The 25,129-nt window shown below is 36.9% G+C and overlaps 5 protein-coding genes, 1 long non-coding RNA gene and 2 other non-coding genes across 9 annotated transcripts; 2 read left to right on the top strand and 6 right to left on the bottom strand.

The window, feature by feature from the left end:
* Window positions 1–1,002: 1,002 nt before the first annotated feature.
* Window positions 1,003–1,163, bottom strand: LOC111484621. Its single transcript, XR_002718547.1, has one exon. It is a non-coding gene; the product is annotated as a U1 spliceosomal RNA (small nuclear RNA).
* A 244-nt stretch (window positions 1,164–1,407) lies between these two features.
* On the bottom strand, window positions 1,408–1,489 carry TRNAS-GCU. The gene has a single exon. It is a non-coding gene; the product is annotated as a tRNA-Ser (tRNA).
* Window positions 1,490–1,722: 233 nt separating this feature from the next.
* On the bottom strand, window positions 1,723–4,764 carry LOC111484099 (UDP-D-apiose/UDP-D-xylose synthase 2-like). The gene is made up of 10 exons (XM_023130552.1): window positions 4,339–4,764; window positions 4,079–4,171; window positions 3,821–3,928; window positions 3,017–3,131; window positions 2,791–2,924; window positions 2,597–2,698; window positions 2,429–2,521; window positions 2,196–2,331; window positions 1,988–2,108; window positions 1,723–1,826 (listed from the first exon to the last, which is right to left on the bottom strand). Exons 1-9 carry the CDS (start codon window positions 4,609–4,611, stop codon window positions 1,993–1,995), a joined length of 1,170 nt encoding a protein of 389 aa, XP_022986320.1. The 5' UTR covers window positions 4,612–4,764; the 3' UTR covers window positions 1,723–1,826; window positions 1,988–1,992.
* A 2,425-nt stretch (window positions 4,765–7,189) lies between these two features.
* LOC111484166 lies at window positions 7,190–8,085 on the bottom strand. Its single transcript, XR_002718454.1, has 2 exons — window positions 7,993–8,085; window positions 7,190–7,823 (listed from the first exon to the last, which is right to left on the bottom strand). It is a non-coding gene; the product is annotated as an uncharacterized LOC111484166 (long non-coding RNA).
* Window positions 7,671–10,406, top strand: LOC111484072 (putative phospholipid:diacylglycerol acyltransferase 2). The gene is made up of 6 exons (XM_023130508.1): window positions 7,671–8,179; window positions 8,270–8,492; window positions 8,588–8,871; window positions 8,956–9,292; window positions 9,467–9,732; window positions 9,908–10,406. Exons 1-6 carry the CDS (start codon window positions 7,686–7,688, stop codon window positions 10,386–10,388), a joined length of 2,085 nt encoding a protein of 694 aa, XP_022986276.1. The 5' UTR covers window positions 7,671–7,685; the 3' UTR covers window positions 10,389–10,406.
* Window positions 10,407–11,128: 722 nt separating this feature from the next.
* On the bottom strand, window positions 11,129–15,866 carry LOC111484077. Of its 2 annotated transcripts, none has more exons than XM_023130514.1 (12): window positions 15,604–15,866; window positions 14,931–15,308; window positions 14,526–14,591; window positions 14,216–14,355; window positions 13,800–13,926; window positions 13,524–13,675; window positions 12,865–13,000; window positions 12,386–12,470; window positions 12,031–12,305; window positions 11,767–11,897; window positions 11,608–11,677; window positions 11,129–11,490 (listed from the first exon to the last, which is right to left on the bottom strand). In XM_023130514.1, the coding sequence occupies exons 1-11, from the start codon at window positions 15,712–15,714 to the stop codon at window positions 11,662–11,664; spliced, it is 1,617 nt and encodes a 538-aa protein (XP_022986282.1). In that variant the 5' UTR covers window positions 15,715–15,866; the 3' UTR covers window positions 11,129–11,490; window positions 11,608–11,661. The 2 variants fall into 2 exon arrangements, with proteins under 2 accessions (XP_022986282.1, XP_022986281.1); XM_023130513.1 differs by having other exon boundaries at window positions 11,591–11,677.
* A 287-nt stretch (window positions 15,867–16,153) lies between these two features.
* On the bottom strand, window positions 16,154–19,736 carry LOC111484075 (SRSF protein kinase 2). The gene is made up of 4 exons (XM_023130511.1): window positions 19,341–19,736; window positions 17,819–18,808; window positions 17,072–17,119; window positions 16,154–16,936 (listed from the first exon to the last, which is right to left on the bottom strand). The coding sequence occupies exons 1-4, from the start codon at window positions 19,539–19,541 to the stop codon at window positions 16,541–16,543; spliced, it is 1,635 nt and encodes a 544-aa protein (XP_022986279.1). The 5' UTR covers window positions 19,542–19,736; the 3' UTR covers window positions 16,154–16,540.
* Window positions 19,737–20,791: 1,055 nt separating this feature from the next.
* LOC111484084 (aspartic proteinase-like protein 2) lies at window positions 20,792–24,412 on the top strand. Its single transcript, XM_023130530.1, has 10 exons — window positions 20,792–21,242; window positions 21,647–21,776; window positions 21,893–22,143; window positions 22,222–22,449; window positions 22,548–22,710; window positions 22,851–22,924; window positions 23,021–23,114; window positions 23,264–23,330; window positions 23,434–23,505; window positions 23,949–24,412. The coding sequence occupies exons 1-10, from the start codon at window positions 21,001–21,003 to the stop codon at window positions 24,122–24,124; spliced, it is 1,497 nt and encodes a 498-aa protein (XP_022986298.1). The 5' UTR covers window positions 20,792–21,000; the 3' UTR covers window positions 24,125–24,412.
* The last annotated feature ends 717 nt before the right edge of the window (window positions 24,413–25,129 follow it).

Genomic DNA, 25,129 nt, shown 5'->3' on the forward strand with positions numbered 1-25,129 from the left:
ATTTACAGTTTAAACTAAAAAAAAAAAATTAAAGTCGCTTTTCTCAATTATTAAATACTTTTTTTTGTTTTTTTGGTAATATTTCATCACCTTAATTAAATTTTGTCTGTACATTTTAATTTAAGGACGATTGCTGTATATTGTTAACTTTTTGTGTTAATGTACCTAAAAATTAAATTACAATTTTAATACNTAAATAGTATAAATTTTAATTTTCTCGTTTATTACCCTCTCATATAGATTGATTATCAATCCATCTGAAAATAACTAAAAAATGACTATTAATCCATGCTCCTCTCACTAAAGTAAATATGACTATTAATCTATGTTCCTCTCACTAGAGTACATATCTCCGTGCATATCAATCTATTACTTGCGTTTGTAAAATATGACAATTTAAATAAAAAATCTACTTAGAAAGGTTTGAAGAAAATTAAATCAACTTTATTTTTTTTATTGTAGTTCAATTGATCAAAGCACCACCATATCAAGGCAGAAGCTGCGGGTTCGAACCTCATTAGTCTAAGACTAATGGATTCAAATCCAATAAAAAAAATACATCAATTCATCTCTTCCTTTCCTACAAAGAGATATAAACGGAAGAAGACGGCCGTCCGCCACCTGCATTAATGGGCGGCGGGCCGGTGGATTCCTGAACTCTGTGTCAATGAGACGGCGATTCAAACATACAATGATTGGTGGTCAAAACTAATGATTGCAGTGGAGACCACATCCTGCAGAATGGGGCCTGCGTCGCCGCAGAGTTGATATTTATGAAGATGGTGGTGATAGATGCCCATTGCTCAAGCCACCCGGGAGACAAACTAAGGGGATTTTTATCTTTAAAATTAATTTATGCGGCATTTAAACTTTTATTCAACCCCGCTCCATCTTTGCCCAATCTACAAACTGCATACCACCATAAATGTTGTTGCCAAATCTCACACCGGGAAGGGGTGAACAATTGGGGCCGAGAAGAAGGTTTGAAATTCAAAATTGGGCACAGGGGCTGCGCGAACGCAGGCCCCCACTACCACATATTATGACGTAGGCTCTGCCTCGTTGGCAGACCTTAGGCGGGCACCCCTCCGAAGTGCAATGGAGGTCACCAACCTAGGACATGGGCCTCCATGATCGCCCATTGACCCCGTCCAGGTAAGTATGTTTACCCGTCCCCACCTCCTTCTCTTTTATAATCCCACTGCTACGCTTTCCTTCCACTCTCTTTCGATGTGGGACTCGAAAATAGATGAATTCAGAACAAGGCCATCTAAAGCATCCCGAAGCTCTAACTTCGAGATTCGAAAGGAATGCATCTGGGGTGGAATGGAAGAGACTGAAGCTGGGAGAGGCAACAGACATAGTACTGGCAGCGTTTTGTTGGAAGAAAAAAAAGGAAAAAATAATCGTCGCCTGAGAGATTCGAACTCTCGCGGGGAAACCCCATGTACTTAGCAGGCACACGCCTTAACCACTCGGCCAAAGCGACCTCAGTTGGGGAATCAAAACAACTATTATTATTTCATCTTATGAGAAAACACTTTTCAATTTTGACTTTTCCCTTTTCACAATCTATTCTCTTAAGAGCCAACGTCCTCTTTGACATTTACTTATTGTGGTTCAAGTTTTCTTTTCTTTTTTCTTTTTTTTTTCTTTTTTGTGTAATTTACCCTTATTTTTAAGAATTAAAGATAGAAACATATTTAGTAAATTGGATGAGCAAAGACAGAAAAGTAGTAGATTACTTTGTATTATCCTCCCTCAACTTGTAGTCCAAGCTTGAAATTCGATGATTATACATATAATATCGAGTCCTCCACATATCCCTATCCATAACCAAACTAACACATTTCAGAATCAAGAAGATAAAAAAAAAAATGAATTGGAAAAGCTTGGACACAGCCACATATTACAAATAAAACTCCTGTAAGAGCCCTGAAAACAAAAACAGAAAAAAAAAAAATGACCAAAAAGAAAAGAGCATCGCATTCTCTAGCTGGTTGCAGCTGGTTTTGCTGTCGCCTGCTTGATCGCCTCAGCGTATGTTCGATGTTGATAGGTCAGAGTTGATTCCAGCAGATCCCACAGTGACGTCTTTGGGTTCCAACCTGAACACAGTTGGGGAACTTTCATTCAAATAACTATATTCATAATCCAATGATCATACCAAAGGAAATGAGATGAGCATCCCCTACCAAGTTGCTTATTGATGATGGTCATATCAGGAATTCTCTTGTCACTGTCGTCATAACCCACACCGTAGAATTCTTCAGAGCTTATATCGATTGTCGGTTTCTCGAGAGAAGGTTCCCCGCTTACCTTTGCATAAACCTATCGAAGTCCAAGCAAACAACTTCTTACCTTTCTTCTTCATCAAACAAAAGCAAAGGAAAATTTAAACTTAAACCAAAAAACGCTTCTCCCCCACCTCGGTCATCATTTCGGCGAGCTGCTTCACTGTTACTTCATTGTTGGGATTGCCCACATTGAAGATTTGACCATTGGCCCTAGCTGGGTTTTCCTGAACAGGCAATAAACAATTCAGATACCAAAAACTTTGGGTTCGAAATCAAAGAAAAGCAGAGGAATGTCGTACAATCATCAAAAGAACTGCTTCAATCGCATCTTTGATGTATATAAAAGTTCTTTGGGATTGGCCACCATCCACGAGCTTCAGTGGCTCATGGCGTAGGAGATTCTGCAAAATCAGAAAATCAAACACCATCAATCTTCGAATCGAGAGTCACTAGGAGAAGTAGAAGCCAAAGGCAGAAAACTAGCAGTACATACATTGCTAAAGCAAGCTAAAACTCTCGGAACACCCTCACTTGGGCCATCGATGCCAGGAATGAAGTCCATTCTTGGCCCAATCCAGTTAAAGGGTCTAACAATTGTAAAATCCATCCCATTTTCCGCACCCTCAGCTGTGAAAAAACAAGAACAAAGGCTAAGATCTGCCCATTTTCCAAGTACTGATTCCCATAAAGCCACAGAGTATAAAAGTAAGAAAACTAACCATAAATCAGCCTCTCAATCAATTGCTTCGCACATGCATAGGACCATCTTTGCTTCTCAATGGGACCAAAGATGCAAGGAGATAAATTCTCACTCAAAACAAAATATGCTGGATCCTATCATAAACAAATTACTACAATATTCAGCCTGCTCTCATCAATTAGTCTATTGTAAGAGGACGAGACCAGAAGTCACATTAAGAATGCTAAAAACCGAATAAATGAACAGATAACATTGGTAAAACATTATGCACATGACAAAAGATAGAAGGTTCGTAGAACAAAAGATGGCTTGATATGTCAACCAACGAAGATAGAACTTGGAAAATTAATAAAATGCTTGATGATGCCACAACATTTAAGCCTCATATTTCCAATCAGGAAAAAAAAAAATCAATTTAGCAAATAGTTACATTACAAAATTTACAAGTACAAAGCCATTCATAATCTACATTTCAGCCAAATAAGGAATCAAAGCACACAGACATCCACATTGTCGTGCAAACCACAATATTTTGTATAGAATTTTCAATCATTTATAAGGGGAATTATCGGTTCAATTTCAAGATCTGACAGTTTTTTACAGAAACATGAAGAAAAACAAGATGCTGTTTCTACTTTCATTTCAAGTTCAAATTCTTCAAATCTTTCATGGCCATTCAAAGAAAGTTTCCTAACGACTTTGCAAGATCCAGGACATTGCATTGTCATTTAACAAGGCAAAAGTGATTATAGATCGAAAGGATTGAAGGAATTTATATGTAATAAGAGGAAAAAAAGAAAGAAAGCAGAAAGAGATGGCTTACCTGACGAAGAGGGCTATCTTTTGGAAGAAAGCTTCCAATCGTCTTACCGTACACTTCGCAAGTTGAAAAGTGAATGAGACGCTTGTTGTTGCCAGAACAGTATTTAACCTTGAAAAGAAAGCACATTAAATCAAACACGCCAAATCACAAATTCTCAACGATAACCAAATTTTTTGAATTGAGAAGTAGCGCACACATGCAAATCAAAACATCAATAAACGATAATTAGAAAGAACGAGTAATGCATCGCATACACACCACAGGAATTGCGTCAATGAAATTGCTGTAGATTGTGTCAAGCGGTCGCGTATTGTAGTCCGCAGGCGTACAGATCGCAGCAAGATTTATCGTCTACATAAGCCAAGGAAAATTCCAATCACGAAACATCTCATAAAACACGAAGTTAAAACTTAAAGAAATGACAATGAACATTTGCTCAGAATCCACAATAGACCCGAAGAAGAACCAATTGTTCAAACAAGCCAAAACAAAAATTGAACAATTCATAGAATGCGAACCAGATCCGCCATTCGAATGAGGCTCTCGAGCCTGGAATCGTTCTTGATATTGAGACGGTGGAACTGAATACGATCGGCCCAGGGGAGCGAATCGGGCTCAAGAAGATGCTTAATCTTGTCATTATAAACATCAAGAGCAAGCACCTTGTGAGGGGTTTCGGCCATAAGCTTCTCACAGAGGTGAGAGCCAATGAAGCCACCAGCGCCAATCATGCAAATGGTGATTGGCTTAATGGGGTTGCCATCCAGATCTACCCTCTTCTCGGACGCCATTGTTGCTATGCTACTCTGCAGATCTAGGCTGAAAATCCCGCTGTGTTGTAAGGAATCTTGCGGGAAAGAGGAAGAAAGCTTGAAGAAATGTGAAAAATGGAGAAATGGGTTGTGATGGAGAAATGAGAGGCTGAGCGTATTTATTGAGATTGAAAGAGTAGGAACCAGAGAGCGAGAGAAAAGGCGGACGAGAGGCGAGTGTGTGAAAATGCCACCGTCCACCGGGGAGTATAAAACTATCGCTACTCGCTCTCTGGGAGTGGACACGTGTTTTCTAGGTCTGTCAACGGAAGAGGAAAAATAATTAAAATAAATTGGAATTTAATTAAATTTACGAATGTTACATGCTAATCGTTTTTTACATCCACTAATCACAAGATTAGGGGTTATTTACAAATCATTATTCAATATTAGTTTCTTACCTTTATAAATAATGAAAACATATTAAATAAATAAACTGTTTATTTGAATTGTCTAAAATTAAATAATGTAATAAAATTGTTGAAAATAATTTATTTATATGAAATTGTCGTAAAGTTTCTCAGGTAACACTAAATACAATTAATAATTTCAAATAGTTTACATTTTTTTTATATAATTGATAGACCTATTTAAGTTTATAGATTATTTATTAAATATTAAGAGAAATGGGTTTAATTATTAAAAAAAAAAAACAATATGATGTTTTTTTTTTTTGTTTTTTTATATATATTAAAGAAATGACTGCATTCAATTAATTCATTTGAAAATTCAAGTTATAGATTATTTTTTAAAATTGTATTAATTTGTTTCGTAATTTTCGGCTTCTTAGGATAACATTTTAAGTTCTCAATAAATTTTTAAAATATTTTTGTAATTTTTTAAAAAAGGAAAATAAAGCTTTATTTTTTAAAAACAAAAAATAATGGTGCTTGCTTACATATTTAGCTAGTTAAAGAAAATGTTTACAAAAATGTAAGTCAAAACGAATGTAAATGTTCATGTGGGTTGATATTTTTATATTTATTTCTATTTAAAAGATGCTAAAAATAAAATAAAATAATAAATCCTAAATCTTTACAAAATTCATTAAAAAATATATTGAACACAAAATTAAAATTTCTATTTTGAAAATTAAATTTATATAACTATTTTTTAAAATATTTTTTTTACTGAATTCGTCTCAAATATATAATAAATTCTTAAACTTTTAATATATATATATATATATATATATATATTATATTAAATACGTCTTTAAATCGGATGTATACTAAGTTGTTGATTTATTTTACCTTTTTTTTAATATTTTTTATATGTAATAAATTGATTAATTTAATTTTTTTAAATATGATGCAAGATTGGAATTTCAACTACAATTAAATAATAATTAAAAGCATATTAAAATAATGGGGTCCACTGCATCACTAAATTGCGCCCTGTCGCCGCTTAGGATCCAATCGCTGTGAGCACCGGCAGCAACTAAGAAATGTAGAGTTTGAGCCACGCGACTAAATAGCGCGTTGGGGAAGTAAACCAAGGCGCCAATGTCGGTTATCCCGTGGCTTATAAATTTATGTCTTTTTTCGTGTGGTTGTGGTTGTGGTTGTTCTTAACTTCATACAAATCCACAATTTTCTCGTTCACAATTTCTCTTTAAAAACTGCAAAATATAATCTTGTATTATAGAATTAATCTATTGATTTAGGATCTTAATTACAACTTAACATGGGTGTCTAAATTAAATAATCACAAATCTATTTTAAAATAGAGTTTGTGAATTTAATCTCTATTTCATCATGAGCACATATGGCAAAGAATCACGATAAGAGGAGTAAGATTCATCATTCTCGAACGCAGCATACAACTCTCAGTTGTACTGCCGCTCTCAAGTGTGCTTGCTCCCCCCTTATTCCTTACCATGGCAAGTCTTTGTAAAAAAACTCCGATGAGAGGAAAAAAGAAGGCGTTAAGAAACCATCTTAACCCAACCCTAGACACTCTAAAATCATTTTTCAAATCTCCTGGTCCTTGTAGAAGAAAGGAAAAAGAATTTCATGTTCTTCCTTTCGCTTTCGAGAAGGGAGGATTAAGAAAATCCTATTGATTGGAGCTTTCTTCAAACCTCCAGAAAAAGCATGAAACAAAGGCTCGAATGGTACGATCCCTCCGTCACCCCATAATGAAAGGGGCGATCTCTGTTGGTGACTTCAACAATCTCGTAGTTCTTGGTCTGCAAGAACACTTATTTGAGATTCGAATTACTTTAAAAGCAAAATCGACCCTGTCAAATTTAAATGTTTCTAAACATGTAATCTAAACTATACAGGATGATGGTAAATAAACTAACCCATCACTATTGAAGAGAAAAAAAAAAAAAAAAAACTCTTTCTTTTTTCACTCTATTTTTCAAATCTCACCTACAGACATAACATACAAGCCTTAATGAAATTGAGAAAAGGCTGGTATATTTGGGCCCTAGGCTCATTGGAGTGTGGGGATAGTGTATTGAGCTTCATAAGGTCGTCTTACCCATTTATTCTCAGCTCTGTTTGTTAGCTTTGATAGCTTTTAACGCCCACATAAATATACCAAAAACTTAAAAAGAAAAGAAAGCAAGTTCCTTCCCATTGCACATTAGCGATAAACAATCGAAAAAGAGTGTTATTCAAAAAGCTATGATATGCAGTGAAGACAGAGGCCCAGAGGGGCCGACACCTGACGAAGCTCCCATGCAGAAACAGAGCCAAGTGTCATTTTGATGATCCAAAATGTGTTACTTCGGATTCTCCATTCCCATTTCCTCTGCAATTCGCACAACCCTTTTCCTTTTTCATTCTCATAATGAGTTGCACAAGAGAAGCCTCTTCCTTTTCTCTTTCCTTTCACATCCCCTGTTTTGTTCCGACTGCACACCTTCAGCTACCCATGGCCACCAGGCCATTTACTCCCTCTTGTCCTTTTCGTTTCGCCACGTGTATTGCTTTCTTGACAGCTCGTTTTAACCTTTTTTCTGTTTTAAATCCCCCCATAAGTCATGGGTTTCATCGTTCTTCTTTGATTTTCTTGATCTCAACCTCTTCACTCCTTAATCCATGGCCTCTGTTCTTCGTCTCCGCAAATTATACTACGTCAACCCTGTTAAGAATTCTTCTATGGGGATCCAAACCATTGATGATGCACATAAATCAGAGGACAAACCTAATGTCGTTGTTGCATATGTGAAGAAAATGCTGCAAAAGAAGCAAGATAAGGACAGGAAGAAGAAAAGGAACAAGAACATCAATAAGGGGCAATCAAGAGAATGGAAGTGCTTAGATAACTGCTGTTGGATTATTGGATATATGTGCACATTTTGGTGGCTGATGTTTTTCGTCTACCATTATTTGCCCCTTACATTACCTGGCTTTCCAGCGATTGACTCTCCGGGGGCTGTTTTAAAGAGAGATGGCGTATCAGGTCTTCACCCAGTCGTTTTAGTGCCCGGCATTGTCACCGGCGGGCTGGAGCTCTGGGATGGCAAGCCCTGCGCCAAGGGACTGTTTCGAAAGCGCCTGTGGGGTGGGAGTTTCACTGAAACATTGAAAAGGTTAGCGAATTCCAGATAAATTTTACATTTCTGAAGCTTTTGGATTGATACTTGAAGTACCCATTTGAGAATTTGAATTCAAACACTCAGACCATTATGCTGGTTGGAGCACCTGTCTCTAGACAATGAAACAGGGCTTGACCCACCAGGCATTCGAATCCGGCCAGTCGAAGGCCTTGTGGCCGCTGATTATTTCACCCAAGGCTACTTCGTTTGGGCTGTTCTCATAGAAAATCTGGCTAAAATTGGTTATGATGGAAAGAACTTACATATGGCTGCATATGATTGGAGGATCGCCTTCCAAAACACAGAGGTATGCAATGTAACCAACGACACTCTCTTCTTCTTCCAATCAAATTATACACTTGATCATTGAGTTTGCAATAGTTGAGTTGAGAAATCACGCAGGTTAGAGACAGGGCTCTGAGCAGATTGAAGAGTAAAATAGAGGTAATGTATGAAACAAATGGGGGGAATAAAGTGGTGGTGGTGCCTCACTCAATGGGGGTTCTGTACTTCCTCCACTTCATGAAGTGGGTGGAAGCGCCGCCGCCGATGGGAGGCGGTGGCGGCCTAGGGTGGTGTGCCAAGTATATTAAAGCAATCATGAATATTGGCTCTACATTTTTGGGAACTCCAAAGGCAGTCAGTAAAATTCTTTCTGCTGAAGACAGACACATTGCTTTGCTCAGGTTCTATTCTCTTCTCTTCTCTTCTTCACCCTTAGAGATTCAAGGAAAAATAATGAACTTGATTGATTATCTTGGCATTTACAGAGCTATGACCCCTGGTTTTCTAAAATCTGAAATTCTTGGATTTCAAACCTTAGAACACATGTTGCGGGTTTCCCGGACCTGGGATTCGACCGCGTCGTTGTTACCGAAGGGTGGTGAGACCATCTGGGGTGACTTAGATTGGTCTCCTGAAGATGTTCAGAATTGTGATTTGGAGAAAGTAGATACACATTCTTTTAGAAACGAAAATGATTCAAATGACAGTGAGATAAAGAAGGGCTTACAAGAAAAGGAGGCAGTGCACTATGGAAGAATGATCTCTTTTGGCAAAGAAGCAGCAACACGGCCTTCATCAGAGCTGTCTACACTTTATTCAGAGGTAATTAATGAACTTTGCTGTCTACTTTCTGTGCATTGGAACAACTTCTTTGTTGGGGAAAATGATGAAACTTACCAATGCCGAATGTATTAGATACTAGTTCTGTCTATTAAGTGATCTTAGGTATTCAAAGTGGGACAGGATAGTATTGACTAATGAGTGGATCTTGAATAGGAGCTTATGGATTCAGGTAGCTCCAATGATTCGAGCTTCTCTTGTAGCGACGGATGGACTGAATATGATGAGATGAGTAGGGAAAGTCTTCGGAAAGTCTCCGAGAATAAAGCTTACACAGCGAAAACTGTTTTTGATCTACTCCGAGTCGTGGCTCCAAAAATGATGCAGAGGATGGATAGTCACTTCTCTCATGGGATTGCTGAAGATCTTGATGATCCAAAATATGCTCATTACAAGTACTGGTCAAATCCACTAGAGACAAAGTAAGTAGCTGTGTAGTTTTTTAGAATTTGCTGATTTCTTTAGAAGATAATCTTCCACATGAAGTACTGAATAGAATCAACTCTTGGCATATGAGCTGATAGTAATAACTATCTAACATCAAGAAAACATTAGACACATCTTTCTCAACTTCCCATTTTGCAAAATTTGTTTCAGACTACCAGATGCCCCAGACATGGAGATATACTGCTTATACGGAGTGGGAATCCCCACAGAAAGATCATATATCTATGACTCATCTTATGATAAGTGCAAGAGCATTCCATTCAGGATTGATCTCTCAGTCGATGGAGAAGGGAGTGGCTGTCTAAGAAGTGGGATGTATTTTGTTGACGGCGACGACTGTGTACCAGTGGTGAGCTCTGGTTTCATGTGTGCAAAAGGGTGGCGAAACAAAACACGATTCAACCCATCAGGCAGCCCTACATACGTAAGAGAATACAGGCACAAGGCCCCTGCTAGTCTGCTAGAAGGAAGAGGAATTGAAAGTAGTGCTCACGTTGACATAATGGGCAATGCTAAACTAATTGAAGATATCTTGAGGGTTGCTGCTGGAGCCACTGGAGCAGAGATTGGTGGTGACAGGATTTACTCAGATATATTGACACTATCAGAGAGAATAAATCTTAAGCTGTGAGTCAGTTTGAGAGCTCAGGGGATGAGAGGTACTGAAAGGGAGATTAACGGGCTTCTATAGCAGGAGAGCATAAAATGAATGACATAAAAAGAGAGGAAAAGAATTCATACTTTTGGCAGTGGAGTTTGTTCCCCCCAGTCTTCCATGTGAATAATATTGTGATGTTTGAGGTCTACTTTCTAAACCTGACCACGATCCAAATCTAGACAATAATGCATCTTATTCATTAAAGATTTCCAATATAAAAGATCAGGAAATTTAAATAAGAAAATCAGCCAATATACAAGGCTTGATTTCATAACGATTAATTACTTACTTGACAATGAGATGAAGTTATGAGACAACCTGCTGATGAATCATTGGATGATTTGGTGCAAGAAAAGACACGAAAGGAAAACAATTGTTGCCGAAAACAAAAGGTAAGCAATCCTGAGAGCCATCACTAATGACGTTGGCAAACACATTGCCCACTTGATACCTGCTTTTTCTGACATTGACCACATTTTCGGTCAAATTTAGAGGGGAAAATGAACACTCCTTCAAGCATACATATGCAAACGCAACTAAACTGTGTGAGAAGAAGAGCCAATGTTGTTATATAAAGGGGACGGCGCAGACACCAGAAATTATGCATCAAAGTGAAAATGAGACGTAACGCAGGTATGAAAAGAGCAAATTAGTAATAGGCCTAACCTGACAACACCTAAATTTAGATCATGAAAATTGCTCAAAAAGATGGGTGGGAAGGAACCAATGAAGTTAGCAGGCAATTAATTGAGCACGATGTGCCAATGTAGTGATCGTTGAATAATATGTGATTTTATAGATATAGCCGATCACAGCTAAATTTTGGTCCTAAAACCATCTTCAAACCATTTATAAGGCAAGTAGTATACAACCAAACATTTTTGCAAGATTTTGGAAGTTGGTGGGGACTATGTGGAGCCTGAGACCAATAAAACATCATCCAGCAAACAGACTTGACCCCGGTTGCATAGTACAGCCACAAACGATGCTCCATTCAGTAAATATATGCATTGACCTTTCTTTCAGTTGATAATGATTCAAAATAATATCCAGGACTGCATGCAAAATGGTGATGCTGAAACCAAAAAGATAAACAAAAGCACCGAATCAGTACTAAATCTACAGTGATTAGCGAAAACAATCATGATTGAAATTCCGCAGAAAAGATCGATTACCACTTTAGTGTACGTACTGAAAGTGGTTAACAGCAACGCTATGGGTGATGAAGTGTAGATTTCCGTCTCTGCTAACTTCCCAGCCATCTGAGTTAGGAGAAAAAACGTAGCACTTAAATCAGGCATTGCAGAAGAAGAGAGTTCATAATGAACATAGAAATTGAAATAGATCTTACTCAGAATGTTTACAGCAACAACTCAACAATCTATTCACATCGATATCTTCTGCACGATATTCGTCTCTAACATCTGTCCCTTCATCCTTTGAAGCAGCCCAACAATTTAAGATAGCAATGATCCTTCCTAACTAAGGGATGAGTAAAGGACAACACAAAGTTCATTTATGAAAGAAAATGACCCATCAAAAATTGAAAATGAATTGCCTACATTGAGCAATAAATAACAGTAGGCTAGTAAAACAAACTCAAAGAACAGGATACGGATATACATCTAGAGTTTGATTTTGTGCAGGCAGAGGTCAATCCATCCTCTTTTTTATTCAATTCAGTCATACGGTGGTCTAGAAGATCATCCTCGATGAGATCAGTCTTACTCACTAGTAACGACACGCACTCAAACATCCTTGGTCTGCTCATCGCCTTTTCTTCAACATGCACCAATATCCTGGCAATGATGCTCCAAACAGCATCACGGGCTTCTAGGTCATCCCCAGCAAAAGAGAATATATCAAGTAGACCTTGTAGGAAAGACAAATCTGGATAGACCAGAAGTATTAAGTACACATAAGGTGATGAATGAAACTTGGCAATAAGAAATATAATGAACTTAACTTACCCTGACTCATGTCAAAGGCTAGATCAGGTAGATCTGACAGAATATTTGCAATCAAAATCACAGCACTGATACAAGAACTTGAAACCTATGGAAAGAAATATGTCCATTTCAGAGACGGAAGGGTTTCTTGATCGTGAAAGAAAAATATATTTGTAGCATGCCGTCAATCACAGAACATAGAAGTAGTTTAAAATATACAACAAAAAACAGCCGAAGAAAGAAAACTGCAGCATCTTCTAGCAACAAATTAAACGACAGGAAAGGTGGTAGATCACATGATATACAGCCATATCCACATTTGAGGACTACATAATTTGTCGGGTGGCAAATGGACACATTTAACAAGTTATGCAATTTATCACGCTGATAAAAGTAAATTAAATAATTCTGAGGTAATAAATGGAAATGTTAATACATACGCCAATTCCTATTATTAGAAGGTCACAGCTCTACTCTTACTTTAGGTACCTGAACTGTACCTCAAATGCATCTGGCAATTTGACTAGTTCACAAACAAGCTGAAAAAGTTTTTTGTTTGAACAAAATTCTTGAGAATGCTCTTCAATTCCAGAGAGTGCTTCAACTGCACGAAGAATCGCGTCCAAAATTGAATACCTGAAATTGAATTTTGTGAGAGGACTGATGGACTCAAAAAAGCTTCGCTAATCATCATTTTTTATTCATATTTACAAGCATCATAAACCACGTCATACAATGCAGGTTGGAGCTGCCATGACTACGAACATACAAAACTCTACATGATCCGTTATAGATTCTTCATATTGTTACTACCTTTTTCTCCTCCTTTTCCTTCTTTTTTGATGACCCATTATTCCTAAACCAACTTAAATGCACTTCCACCAAAGAACCCAGACCTTAGATTAATGAATATAATGAATCGAACCTACAAATTTCTCTACCACTAAACTCATTGATTATCAGTCGATGCATACAAATTAAAATAACATTTTCTTTCCTGATACAATACATTGGGTGAATGAACTCCCCGACTTGGGAGGCTAATTATAAAAGGAAAGTATATCTTAAAATAATTAAGAGATAATTACTAATATTTTTATCTAAATGCACTTATATTACACACAAATCTACATTACCTATAGACAAAGGAGACTAATACCTTTCAGCTGATCTTTCATTTGTTAATATTTTCATCTCAAAAGAAAAAAGGTTGAACAAAGCACTCGACAAACCCAGCTTCATCAAACATGGGAGAAGAACATGCACAACTTCTTGCTGACTTTCAATGATGGTTGATAATAACCCAACACTCTGATCAAGAAAGAAACTATTTAAGCCATCAGACCAGCTAAATATTTTGGCTTGCAATTATATTATGCCATAATTTACAGTAACCTATTATGTTCTTTGCTTCCACGGATATAGATTTTGATACCTTTTCTATAAGTTGTGGATTTAAGGTATTCTCAGAAACCCATAGAATACGAGAGAGAACATGCTCAGAATTCAATGCCCCAGCCCATATGGCACATTCGCTACTTTGAAGACCCGCATCTAACAACCTGTTAGTCGTAATAACCATAACAAAATGTGCATATTACAGAGCAAGTAGAAGGATTGAATAAAATTGTCACTAAACCATATTTCAATTGAATGCCACAAAAACTGAAGAAGGGGTACCAATAAATGGCCAATATGGTAAACAAAAATTGTCCTAATGAGTCTTAAAACATAGTATGGCAGGTATGAATGCCAACCTAACCAAATGAAATATTGGGAAAAGAAAGTTGCATATAATTTGCAATTGGACATTATATAAATTGATTAGAAAGGCGTATTTTTTCACGCTACCTGCAAACTTCACATAAACATTGAGCATCATCTAGAAACAGCTGGTTCACAATGGTTGTAATCAATCCACTCTTGTCGACTATATGTTTCATGGGAACTTCATGGCAGGCCAGGTTTCCAATAATTCCAAGGACAATCTCCTGCAGCAAGTAATCGATTGAATATGGATCTGAGGCAGTACTCAACTGATATCCTCAAAATAGAGCAACATTGTTTATCCATCTCTTTGAAGAAAATAAAAGATAATGATGCACTTTCTAACGCATAATGGAAAATGATTATTAAAATTACACATCACGTTGTCACATACCATAACACGCACAGATTGTGAGACCATCAGGTTCGCAGAAAGAACTTCAAGAACGAGGTTCTGAACCTGGAAAACATGTAAACATGAAGATTACGTAAATGAAACCGGTTTTAATTGCAGGTGGCTATAGTGACACTATTGCTAGAATACTCAAAACATAGTGTCACCAGTTCCATTTGAAAAGCATCATATTATTTGCAAGTCAATGCTAAACTACATATGGAGGGTACCGGAAACAAGGGAAGAAAGAGTATAATACGAGACTTGGCAAGGTCAATAATGATGACTACAGTGCTAATAAGAACACGTTTTATAATTTAATCAGCCCACTTCTTCTCTTATCAAGACAAGTGGGACGAACAGAGTGTGTGGGTGTGGGTGTGGGTAGGAAGGAAACTAAAGTACCATTAATTCTGCATGAGATTTACTCGCAGAAAGATCCCACAGAATGCAACCATACTCTTCCCAGACATTTTCTTCTGATGATGAAATACGTTGCTCCGATCTAGGACATGCACCTTCATCCTCACCTTCTCGATCAGCAAGTTTGTCAGAACCATCCGCAATTTCAATGCCCTGGCATTCATTCACTGTTCCTGAAGAACTTAATACTTGGTCGCCAGATAAATAGGCATCACTTTCATCCATGTTGGTTACTGAGGCGTTACCGTCGTCATCTCTAATTCCATAAGAATTGCGCAGGTTACTTGCATTGGATGGCAGAAGTTTCCGTATGAGAGAGATAATATAGCTAGGATCAACCGTCGTTGAGATGTCAAATAACTGCAAAGTGATGTCGATAAGAAATTCAATCTACTGTCTCGGTCTCGAGATTTATTTAGCTATCTCAATAACAAAATTTCTATGACAACACAACCAAACTTATCACCATCGTAATACCAATTCATCGTATAATGCTACTCCGTAAAGTCAAGTACCAAAGAAAATCCAGGTTAGCACAGCTGAAAGAACAAATACAGTGACTAGCTCAAGTTTCAAGAGAAATTTTCAGAGCAATAAACGAAGCCATAAAAAGCTAATTAAAATATTAAACAAGCTCAGAAGTTTGAATAGAAACCTCATCAAATGGAGCGGAAGGGTGATGAGCAGGTCCTTTACCGCCTTCTACAGATTCGAGTTCTGGGTCCAGTTCCGCTTCAATAGGGTCTGAATCTGAGCCCACCTCCATAACAAGGTTTCAAGAACACGATTAGCTGATAGTGTCGCTGTCGTCTTCAACCAAAATTTTCTACGACAGAAGCGTCGTATTCGTGTGGCCTGAAATTTCCCCAGCTACTCCGCCTCTCCCTCTCCGGCACTCGACCAGATACCCATTTCGTCAATCGGGCCGGGTATCTGCCAGCCATTTTGGGCCGTCCGATTATCATTTTTTTGTTCCACAATTATTTGTGGAACCATTTGCTTTAAACGAATTTTTAAGATGAAATTATGATTTTAATCAAATAATTCTAAGTTTGCGTTTAATTAATTTTGCAACTATGCATAAATCAACTTTTTTTAGTTCAACATTGAATCTTACTCTAAAGAAATTACATGTATCAAATCTTATGCCATATAATTATTTTTTTTTATAAAGTAAGTTCATTAAATTCAAAAAGAAAAAGAGGTAGGGGCCAACTTTACTTACTACAAACAAAACAGCAAGAACCTAGCACAAAAAAGATTTACATTTTAAATCTGTTCCAAGGATTCAGGAAAAAGTTCTAACCCAGAGCATTGTGCTATGAGAGACCTAGAAACAATGGGAGTGGTAAAGATAAGCAAAGCATACTCAAAGGTGCCCTCTATCAAACCGAGAAACGCTCAAGACATTCAGTGTTCGAGGTTGATCGAGAAGAGCCTACGAAAGCTGGTCTACTCTCTCCAAGCAAAATACCAAAATACACACTGAATCAATTTGGATCAGGAATGCTTTCCGACTATAACAGAAACCAACCAGGATGGGTTACATTGTACAAGCCATACCCTGAAATGCCATAACATTACATCTCTAGTTATGTCTGTTTCGATGCAGTCGATTTTGAAGTTCCATCAATAACTATGTTTCCAATTCCAATCTCCATGGCTTCTCTCTCGTCCTTCTCACTTATTTTTGTAGAAGCATTTTGCTCTATGGGCTGATTTTGATGGCTTGACACAGAAGATTCAAGAATTCTTGGGACAGAAATTAGCCATGGATGGCTAAGACATTGTGCTGCTGTTAGTCTCTTTTCAGGTGCAAAATCCAATAAAGGAGTAAGAAAGTCAGCCATGTCATTAGCATCTTGCTCGCTGAAATCATACTTCTCAGTCAACACCTTATTAAGAGGCCAAAAGCGCAAATGACGAATATGCCTCAACTCTCCATATCTGTTGAAGTAGTCCCTTGAATAGCAACCACCTAATGCGACCTGTGCGGGATATATCTCATAATAAATGAGTCGATAACATACTAGTATTTAAGAAACATCAAAATATCAGGTTAATTGAAAAATGTCACATATATGATAAAGACAGCATGGCCTTTGAAAGTATGTAACCCTCACCTTGCGAGGCATCACTCCAAGAAGCTCCATCATCAATGCTAAATGATCCTGTGAAATCAAATAAATACCAGAAATTACAACTTCCGGAAGAGAACATCCATGTCACAAGTCCGTAGTTATAGCACAGTTTTGTTTTCCAGTTCTCAGAACACATATACCGGGGATGTTGACATGCAATGCTTATAGTTATTTTAAACGAAGCAAATACCATACTAATAATCTTACTAGCCAAGCAAATACAAGAGGGGGTCAGATTACAGCCAACGATTTAAGGAGAATACAAATAGCTGAGATAATAACCACATTATGGTTAAAAAAACTCACTACGTTAAAATCAAAATTATTTAAGTTTTCCAATATACAGCCTTAGCAAACTATAACCGTGCCTATTCAGTGTATGACGTGGTTGAAATTAAACCAAGCCGCTAACCAATTAAAAAAAACAATCAAATATTTCATAATGAGATGAACTTCTACATTATGCCTTTCTAATGGCTACAGCAGAAGAAACATGTCAAAAAAATCAAATATAACTCGTTGAAAACTCAAACAAACAACAACAGCAAACAACTTTTCAGTAAGGTTTTCAAAGAAGTGAAAATTGGGACACTTTGCCGTGAGTAGGAATAATGCTTCCAAATGAGAGGTGAGAATTAATTAACAAATATTCCAGGTTTAAGAATTAAAGAGTTCAGGAAAAAAATCATGATAACAAAAGAAGGAGAGCAAGAAAGGATATTTACATACTTCATCCCTTTCATAGTTGTCACCACTGTGTGGATCAAAGAGAACATCACCCGTGGCCAACTCGAAACAAATGCAAGCAAATGACCACATATCTGCTGGAGTTGAATACTTAGATCCAAGTATAACCTCAGGACACCTATACTGCCGTGTTTGAATATCATTGGTGAATTGCTTGTATGTCCAGCATGCATTCCCAAAATCAACCAGCTTGCACTTAAGATCAGCAGCTGCCAGCAGTCTCTGCCTTGTTTCTCGGCTCATTCTACTGTGGCTTTTCTTCCCTTGGCAAGCATCCGTTAAATCATCAGCATTTTTTATACCAACATCATTCACAGCATTATCTTTACATATTTTGGTTGTACCCCCATTTAATTTAACCCCATTATCAAAATCTTCTGTGCCAGCTCTTGTACAGTCTTCTTCATCTAGATCATCTTCAACAGTTTCCTTCTCCAAACGCCCCTGGGCTGCCTTCTTAGTTCTTTTCCTTATCTTCTTTTTCTGGTTCTTGATAACATCCCCATTGAAGCTCTTAACATCAATTAAAGCATCAGAACTAGTCGAAGTTTTGTTCTTATTGTTTGGAAGGATGAGAGGATTTCCTGATTTTCTAGGATCTTTAGATGGATCAATCATAGATGGAAGCAATACATTCTCAGGCTTTAAATCTGTATGTATAATTGAAAGTTTGCTGTGCAAGTAATCTAATCCCACTAAAATATGAAAACAAATTTCCTTCACCATGTGTAGAGGAATACCTCTGTAATCAGCATATTTAATAAGGGTCAATAAGTTGTCCCCAAGGTACTCAAAAACCATACAAACATGCAGCCCATTTGGGCCAGAATGCTTAAAATGATCCAAAAGCTTCACAACACACTTCTTATCTTCCATATCTCCCTCTGCTATCTGCTTAAGAATCTTAATCTCATCCAACGCAGCTTCAGTGTAATGCTGAGCACTCTTTTGAACTTTCAAAGCAACATAAATCTACAAACAATAAAATTCTCGTGTTGTTAAAGAACTAAATAATGAATGCAAACGCAAGTGCTTGGTTTAGCTTTCAGCCTATAACCACCAAACCTTGTAGAGAATAACCTAAATAGCCGTAAACTGATAGTGAAATAAAAAAGAAAACGACTTAAAATCGGTAAGACCTGGATGCATAAAGCACAACAGCTACCAACAAAATTTAACGTTGTGAGCAAAAAGTTAAGTTCAAAGTTCAACTCTGAATCTTCAAAACGACTACCAGCGGCGAAGACCGATCCTGGTCCTTATCCGTTAGAAGGAGGGCAATGACATAATCCATTTCCGGACGCTACTTCTCGTAAAGTAACATAACACAATTCTCGTTTCATCAAACTATTCTTCTTGCTACTTGTAATCAAACCCACAGATCCCAACAACTAACTCTCCAATGTGCATCCAACATTCCCTCAATAAGATCACTTTCCTTATTATCTCTCACTTCTAAAGAAAAACAAAAAACTAGAACTCCAAATTCCAACAAAAACCATACCGATTTCTGAGTGTCCCAAGCTAACCACACAGTGGAAAAATGACCCCAGCCGAGCTTGCTTTGAACAACATAGCATCCGTTCTTAAAAGTATCCCCAACACGAACCGCATGATACCCTCCTCGCCTGTAGTCCTCAGTCCCTTCGTCCTCCGATGTATAATCAGTTTCCTCGCTCCGATCGCCTTTCCGAGCCTCCGCCATTGACGAGACCAATGAAGATTAAATACAGAATTCGTAGGAGAGCAAATGAACACTAATATCCTCCGAGGAAATGGATGTTCCTGAGGTAAATCTGAGGGAAAAGTTAGAGCAAGCGCCTTGGTCGTGCTACCGCGCCAACCGCGATTAGGGTTTATATGGTGCGTACCTACTGCCGGGAAAGAGGACAACCGATAACTTAATAAGGAGTCTTTTCCGAAAAATATATATATAGTGAGTGATTGGATTGTACTGTCGTGAATACAACAAGTCCGATCGCGAATTTTTAGTTAGAAATTCTATGGATTTGGTAATTTCTTATAAATTTAAATTCTAATTTTAAATCATAAACACTAAATTCATGAAACTTGTAATTCAACCCTTTCATTTGTTCATTTATTTTCATTTCTTTTTTTAGATCAGCGTTTTCTTTAATTTATTTATCCAATATAATATTGTATATTCTCAAATATTGTTATCATTTTTAATTTAAATAAAACAATTTAGTACTCTAGAATAATTATTTTGGATATTATTTATTATATAGTTCTTTCTCTCCCTCCACACACACGTGTGTATGTATACGCACGTATATATCAAATAAATAAATAACACCAAAGCACACGATTAAAATCTCAAATATTATACGTGATTAATTATGACAACGATTTCAACTAATTTTAATACAGGGCAAAATTTGATAAATATTTTAGCTATTTGTACAAATTATTTTAATTTGTCAATTCATATGATTTATCATCGAGAGTATTTTTTTAATTTATTTTATTATATAAAATACGAATAAAAATAAGGATGGATAAAAAATTTATCTCGAATATTTTGTAGGGACGGAAATAAGGAAATGTATTTCCACGTGGACCCCATTCTTGAAATCTAGATATAATTAGTTAATCAACATTAAATTCATAATAATTTTTTTATTATTATAAAATTAATAATTTAAATAAATAAACATTAATAGCATTAATTTTAATATACCAAGAATATGTTACATGTAATATGTTTATTGAGACATTAGACTCCAACCTCTAAATATTCTGAGATAGGAAATGGGACACGTGGATTAATCTCATAATATTGTTAATTAAAAGTATTTTTGGTATTTTTTTAAAATTTTAAAATTAGTATTGAAATTTTAAACGTTTAAATGTAAAAGGGGTTTCTATTAATTTAGCTAACGGATAAATCGAGCACTGTGTAATCCAAATTTGTTCACCGAAACATTTGTTTTAGCGCCTTCTTACGAACCATTCCTCTGTTTCTCTCTCTCTCTCTCTCTCTCTATATCCCAGGATGAACATCGACCAGATTGTGCCTCTCGATTGTTTTCCTCTTGTTCTCTTCGTCATTGTGTTCTGATATTTGTCAATCTCCTGTTCTTGCTCTGTATTTAATCGGCTTGTTTGGCGGGTAATGAAATTTTAAGACGAGGGATTGAGCAATGGCCGCGATTGTTCGTGCAGGGGCGTTGGTGGCCGTTGCGGTGGTGCTGATTCATGATGCGACAGTTTCGTATGGATTTTCGGCGAAACTGACGCTGGAGAGGGCTTTTCCAACTAATCACGGCGTTGAAATGGTTCATCTCCGCGGTCGGGACCGGGCTAGACATGGTAGAATGTTGCAGTCTTCTGGTGGTGTTATTGATTTTCTTCTGTCCGGAACCTACGAACCGTATTACCTTGGGTAAGGAAAAGGAACGAATCTTTTTTTCAATGTGTACTTTTAGTTTTCATTTGGAATGTTTGTTTACCTTTCTTATTTTGACGAGGTGTCTTAATTTTAGGATCATAGTTGCGGTTTTATTCCTGATTGAATTGAAACTTTTAGTGAATGAGTTTGAATGGATGCTTTGTTGTTGAATTCTCAAATGAATGAACCTCTGGAAATATATCATACTTATGTTATCTTGTGCCTTATCTTTTCCCCCAATTTTAGTTTAAAAGAACCGATGTATTTGTGTATCATCATGTCCATTGCCCATGAATTAATCTTTCAATATATTAGGTTCTTCACTTTCTTATTGCATTAATTACCTTAGTTGTTCTCATTATCTTGGTTTGAACGAATTTTTTGTGGTTCTCTCACAGGCTTTATTACACTAAAGTGCAACTAGGTAATCCTCCAAAGGATTTTTATGTACAGATTGATACTGGAAGTAATATTTTGTGGGTTTGTTGCAACTCTTGCATTGGCTGCTCGGAGACTGGTGCGCTCCAGGTGATTTCGTGTTATATAAGTTTTGATCTCGTTTTAAACCGGTGGCATTGTCTGTCACCTAAACCCCAACCCTTTTGCTGCTACATATTTTCAATTCATTTGTTTTTTTCTCACAGGTTGGGCTCAATGTCTTTGATCCTGATAACTCATCAACAGCTTCTTTGGTCTCTTGTTCAGACAAAATATGTACTCCTGGGGTTCTATCCTCCGGCTCTTCCTGTTTTGGCCAGACCAATCGGTGTGCTTTTGCCTTGCAATACGGCGATGGAAGTGAAACATCAGGCTATTTTGTTATAGACAAGATGCGTCTTAATGTGGTAGGTAATGGTCATGATACTTCGAATTCTTCAGCTTCAGTTGTGTTTGGGTGAGTTTATGCTTCATTCCAAAACTAACTCTCCTAATTCTATGTCCTTGGTCACAACTCACATCATTTGTTAAACAGGTGTAGCACATCACAGACTGGAGATTTAACTAAGTCAGACAAGACAGTTGATGGAATCTTTGGATTTGGGCAACGGGATTTGTCTGTAATTTCTCAACTGTCATCACGAGGATTAGCTCCAAAAGTGTTCTCTCACTGCTTGAACGGAGATGATAGTGGTGGGGGAATATTGGTTCTTGGTGAGATTTTGGATCCAAATGTTGTTTATACTCCTCTAGTCCCATCACAGTATGTTCTTCATTTCCCATCAATATCTCATCCATTTTCGTTTGATTAAACTTTTTCGAGTCTGAAAGTGTGTGGTTTCTGATTGTTGTTGGGTTCAGGTCTCATTATAACTTGAATCTGCAAAGCATCTCCGTTAATGGTCAAGTATTACCTATCAATCCGGCTCTCTTTGCAACAGCAAGTGGACAAGGAGCCATAATTGACTCTGGCACTACCTTGGCATACCTTGCAGAAGAAGCTTACGACATTTTTATTGTTGCCGTGAGTCTTACTTTCAGATGAGTTCATTATGATGCTTCATTGTTCATACTGTTATATATGTTATTTTCCATTATAGGATGGTTGAAGTAGACACGATCCTTGAATAGCTTTATTTCTCACTCATTTTTCTAAAAACTCAGATCACGAACACAATTTCAAAATCGACTCAGTCTTTTACCTTCAAGGGAAATCAGTGTTATTTAACCTCCTCCAGGTTGATTTAATTTACAATTTACATTTCTGTTTGAAGTTAATGTTCACCATGAGGAGGAATTTGACTCATCATTTTTGTCTTTGGGTATAATATCAGTATCTCTGATATATTTCCTCAAGCAAGCTTTAACTTCGCCGGCGGGGCATCGTTGTTATTGAGACCCCAAGACTACCTCATACAACAATTCATTGTAAGTCTATAGCTGTCACTTCATTGTCTGGACATTTACATTTCCATAGTAGTTACGGAGTACTAAAGATAACACTTTTAGACATTTACTTTGGTTGATATAACTTTTATCCTGGTTTGGAATTGAGTTTGACAAAAGTTTCATTACAGGGTGATACTGTTGTTTGGTGCGTTGGTTTCCAGAAACTTCAAGGTCAAGGGGCTACAATTTTAGGAGGTGAGTTCAGAAATCATATATATATATATAGATAAGTATATGTTTACTTGTCCAACCATTTTCTATCCTGAAATACTGACACTGCAGCTCACTTTTTTGGCAGACCTTGTTCTGAAAGACAAAATCTTCGTTTATGATTTAGCTAATCAACAAATTGGATGGACAAACTTCAACTGTGAGTTTCCACAACCCTCTGTAAATCATCGTAAATCATCGTTCTTGTAAGAGCCTAAGTTCACCGTTAGCAGATATTATCCTTTTTGTACTTTTTCTTTCGAGCTTCTCTTTAAGGTTTTTAAAATGCGTCTACTAAGGGAGAGGTTTCCCACCCTTGTAAAGAATGTTTCGTTCTCCTCTCTAATGATATTTGATGTTTGACAAGGTTTTTGTAGAGTAAAATATAATTCAACCATTCTTATTAAAACTGAGTTTCATTCACTTTCGATCATGGTTCATTCAACTTGCTACTTTAGATCATGGTTCACTGGTAGTCGTCTTTGGGTCTATTTGGATGGACTTGCTAACTACTTAAAAACATTTCTTTTTTCTGTTAAAAACACATTTTTAAGCACTAAAAAATTCAACAACATATTTGTAACATGTTTTTCTCCATATTAGGTGCAATGTCAGTAAATGTTTCTACAACTACCAGGACCGCAAAGAGTGGTTTGAAAGCTCAACAGGTCAGTGATGGTGGTTCTGTGCCGAATCAGCCCGACAGACTTGTTCTACACTTGAGCATTCTTGTATTCTTTGTTCACTTATCCATCTTCACCAGCTTCCTCCACTCATAAGGTCTAGAGAAGAACATTCTATTTGCCACTCTTTCACTAAATTTGTGTATAATATTCAGTTATTATACATCGAGCCGAGGAAGTTCTGTTTGTGGTGCTGCTGTGCATCTGAGCTCGTCTTCTCAAATTTTTCCTTTTCCCATTGTTTTTTGGGATTAGTATTATATACTTTCAAATGAATTGGTCTCAGCTGCGTTGTAAATTTCTTTTATGAACTAGTTGGTTCTATAGAAGTTTAATTTATACGAGCTCATACTTGTTGATCTGAATCTCCTTGTGTTACACAGTTGCAGACCTAATGTACTTTGGACTCAAAAATATGAAAAGTATTGGACCAACGTTGTTAAGGCCTATTGGCTCATTTTTGGGTTCATATTGGACCACATACCAAAGTTCTGCCACTTTGGGCTAGCCCAATTAACGATTGTTCTTCACAAAAATATAATTTTAAATATAAAAAATAAATAAGTGCTTAAAATAAGTCCTAAAATGCAATGGTAGTAATTGATATTGATGTTCACCGACCTGGCAGGAAAGACTTCCACGTCTCTAATCCCAGCCCTCCTGAAATCGTTAAATTGATATGAACTTTAACGAACGAGTCATCTATTCCATTCTAATTAGCTCAAGAGAATGGTAGACAAGAGGGTGTAACATCATATAAAAATTTAAATTAGCTCAAATAGATAAATCGATATGAATATGATTCAACTTAATCAGAAACGAATGCCCTCTTGGAAAAATGATGACGAGTTTGGTCAAACATTATGAACCTTAGTTTGTGGGGGCAGCAAAAAGGTTGGGCCAAAAATTGACCGTACGGAAGCGTGGTGTATGCAGCCATCATTGCATAAACATTACAAGAAGTTTCTGGCTCCAAAAAAGTTGGTGAGTTTCTGAATATATTTCTGGCTTCCAAGTTCTCAACTTAGTGGGATCAGTAACAACATTCTCTTATCCTGTCATTTTCACAACAAAATATGTACCTACTGTCAGTTTCTCAAC

The sequence above is a fragment of the Cucurbita maxima genome, unplaced genomic scaffold (genome assembly GCF_002738345.1).
Source record: "Cucurbita maxima cultivar Rimu unplaced genomic scaffold, Cmax_1.0 Cma_Scf00009, whole genome shotgun sequence".
NCBI classification, from domain to species: domain Eukaryota; kingdom Viridiplantae; phylum Streptophyta; class Magnoliopsida; order Cucurbitales; family Cucurbitaceae; genus Cucurbita; species Cucurbita maxima.

Bases quoted from the DNA above. Each gene is read 5' to 3' on its own strand.
- LOC111484077 (XM_023130514.1), bottom strand. From the start codon at position 15,714: ATGGAGGTGGGCTCAGATTCAGACCCTATTGAAGCGGAACTGGACCCA. The intron at 12,471-12,864 runs GTACAGTTCAGG...TTCTTTCCATAG, and splicing joins AATTGCCAGATGCATTTGAG to GTTTCAAGTTCTTGTATCAG. The intron at 11,898-12,030 runs GTATCCTGTTCT...CTCATCCCTTAG, and splicing joins CAAACTCTAGATGTATATCC to TTAGGAAGGATCATTGCTAT.
- LOC111484075 (XM_023130511.1), bottom strand. From the start codon at position 19,541: ATGGCGGAGGCTCGGAAAGGCGATCGGAGCGAGGAAACTGATTATACA. The intron at 17,120-17,818 runs GTATGTAAATAT...TTGATTTCACAG, and splicing joins ACAACTATGAAAGGGATGAA to GATCATTTAGCATTGATGAT. The intron at 16,937-17,071 runs GTGAGGGTTACA...TATCCCGCACAG, and splicing joins TTGGAGTGATGCCTCGCAAG to GTCGCATTAGGTGGTTGCTA.
- LOC111484099 (XM_023130552.1), bottom strand. From the start codon at position 4,611: ATGGCGTCCGAGAAGAGGGTAGATCTGGATGGCAACCCCATTAAGCCA. The intron at 2,925-3,016 runs GTTAGTTTTCTT...GTTTTTTCACAG, and splicing joins GATTGAGAGGCTGATTTATG to CTGAGGGTGCGGAAAATGGG. The intron at 2,699-2,790 runs GTATGTACTGCT...CTGATTTTGCAG, and splicing joins TTTTAGCTTGCTTTAGCAAT to AATCTCCTACGCCATGAGCC.
- LOC111484084 (XM_023130530.1), top strand. From the start codon at position 21,001: ATGGCCGCGATTGTTCGTGCAGGGGCGTTGGTGGCCGTTGCGGTGGTG. The intron at 22,925-23,020 runs GTTGATTTAATT...GTATAATATCAG, and splicing joins TGTTATTTAACCTCCTCCAG to TATCTCTGATATATTTCCTC. The intron at 23,115-23,263 runs GTAAGTCTATAG...GTTTCATTACAG, and splicing joins ACCTCATACAACAATTCATT to GGTGATACTGTTGTTTGGTG.
- LOC111484072 (XM_023130508.1), top strand. From the start codon at position 7,686: ATGGCCTCTGTTCTTCGTCTCCGCAAATTATACTACGTCAACCCTGTT. The intron at 8,493-8,587 runs GTATGCAATGTA...GAAATCACGCAG, and splicing joins TCGCCTTCCAAAACACAGAG to GTTAGAGACAGGGCTCTGAG. The intron at 9,733-9,907 runs GTAAGTAGCTGT...AATTTGTTTCAG, and splicing joins TCAAATCCACTAGAGACAAA to ACTACCAGATGCCCCAGACA.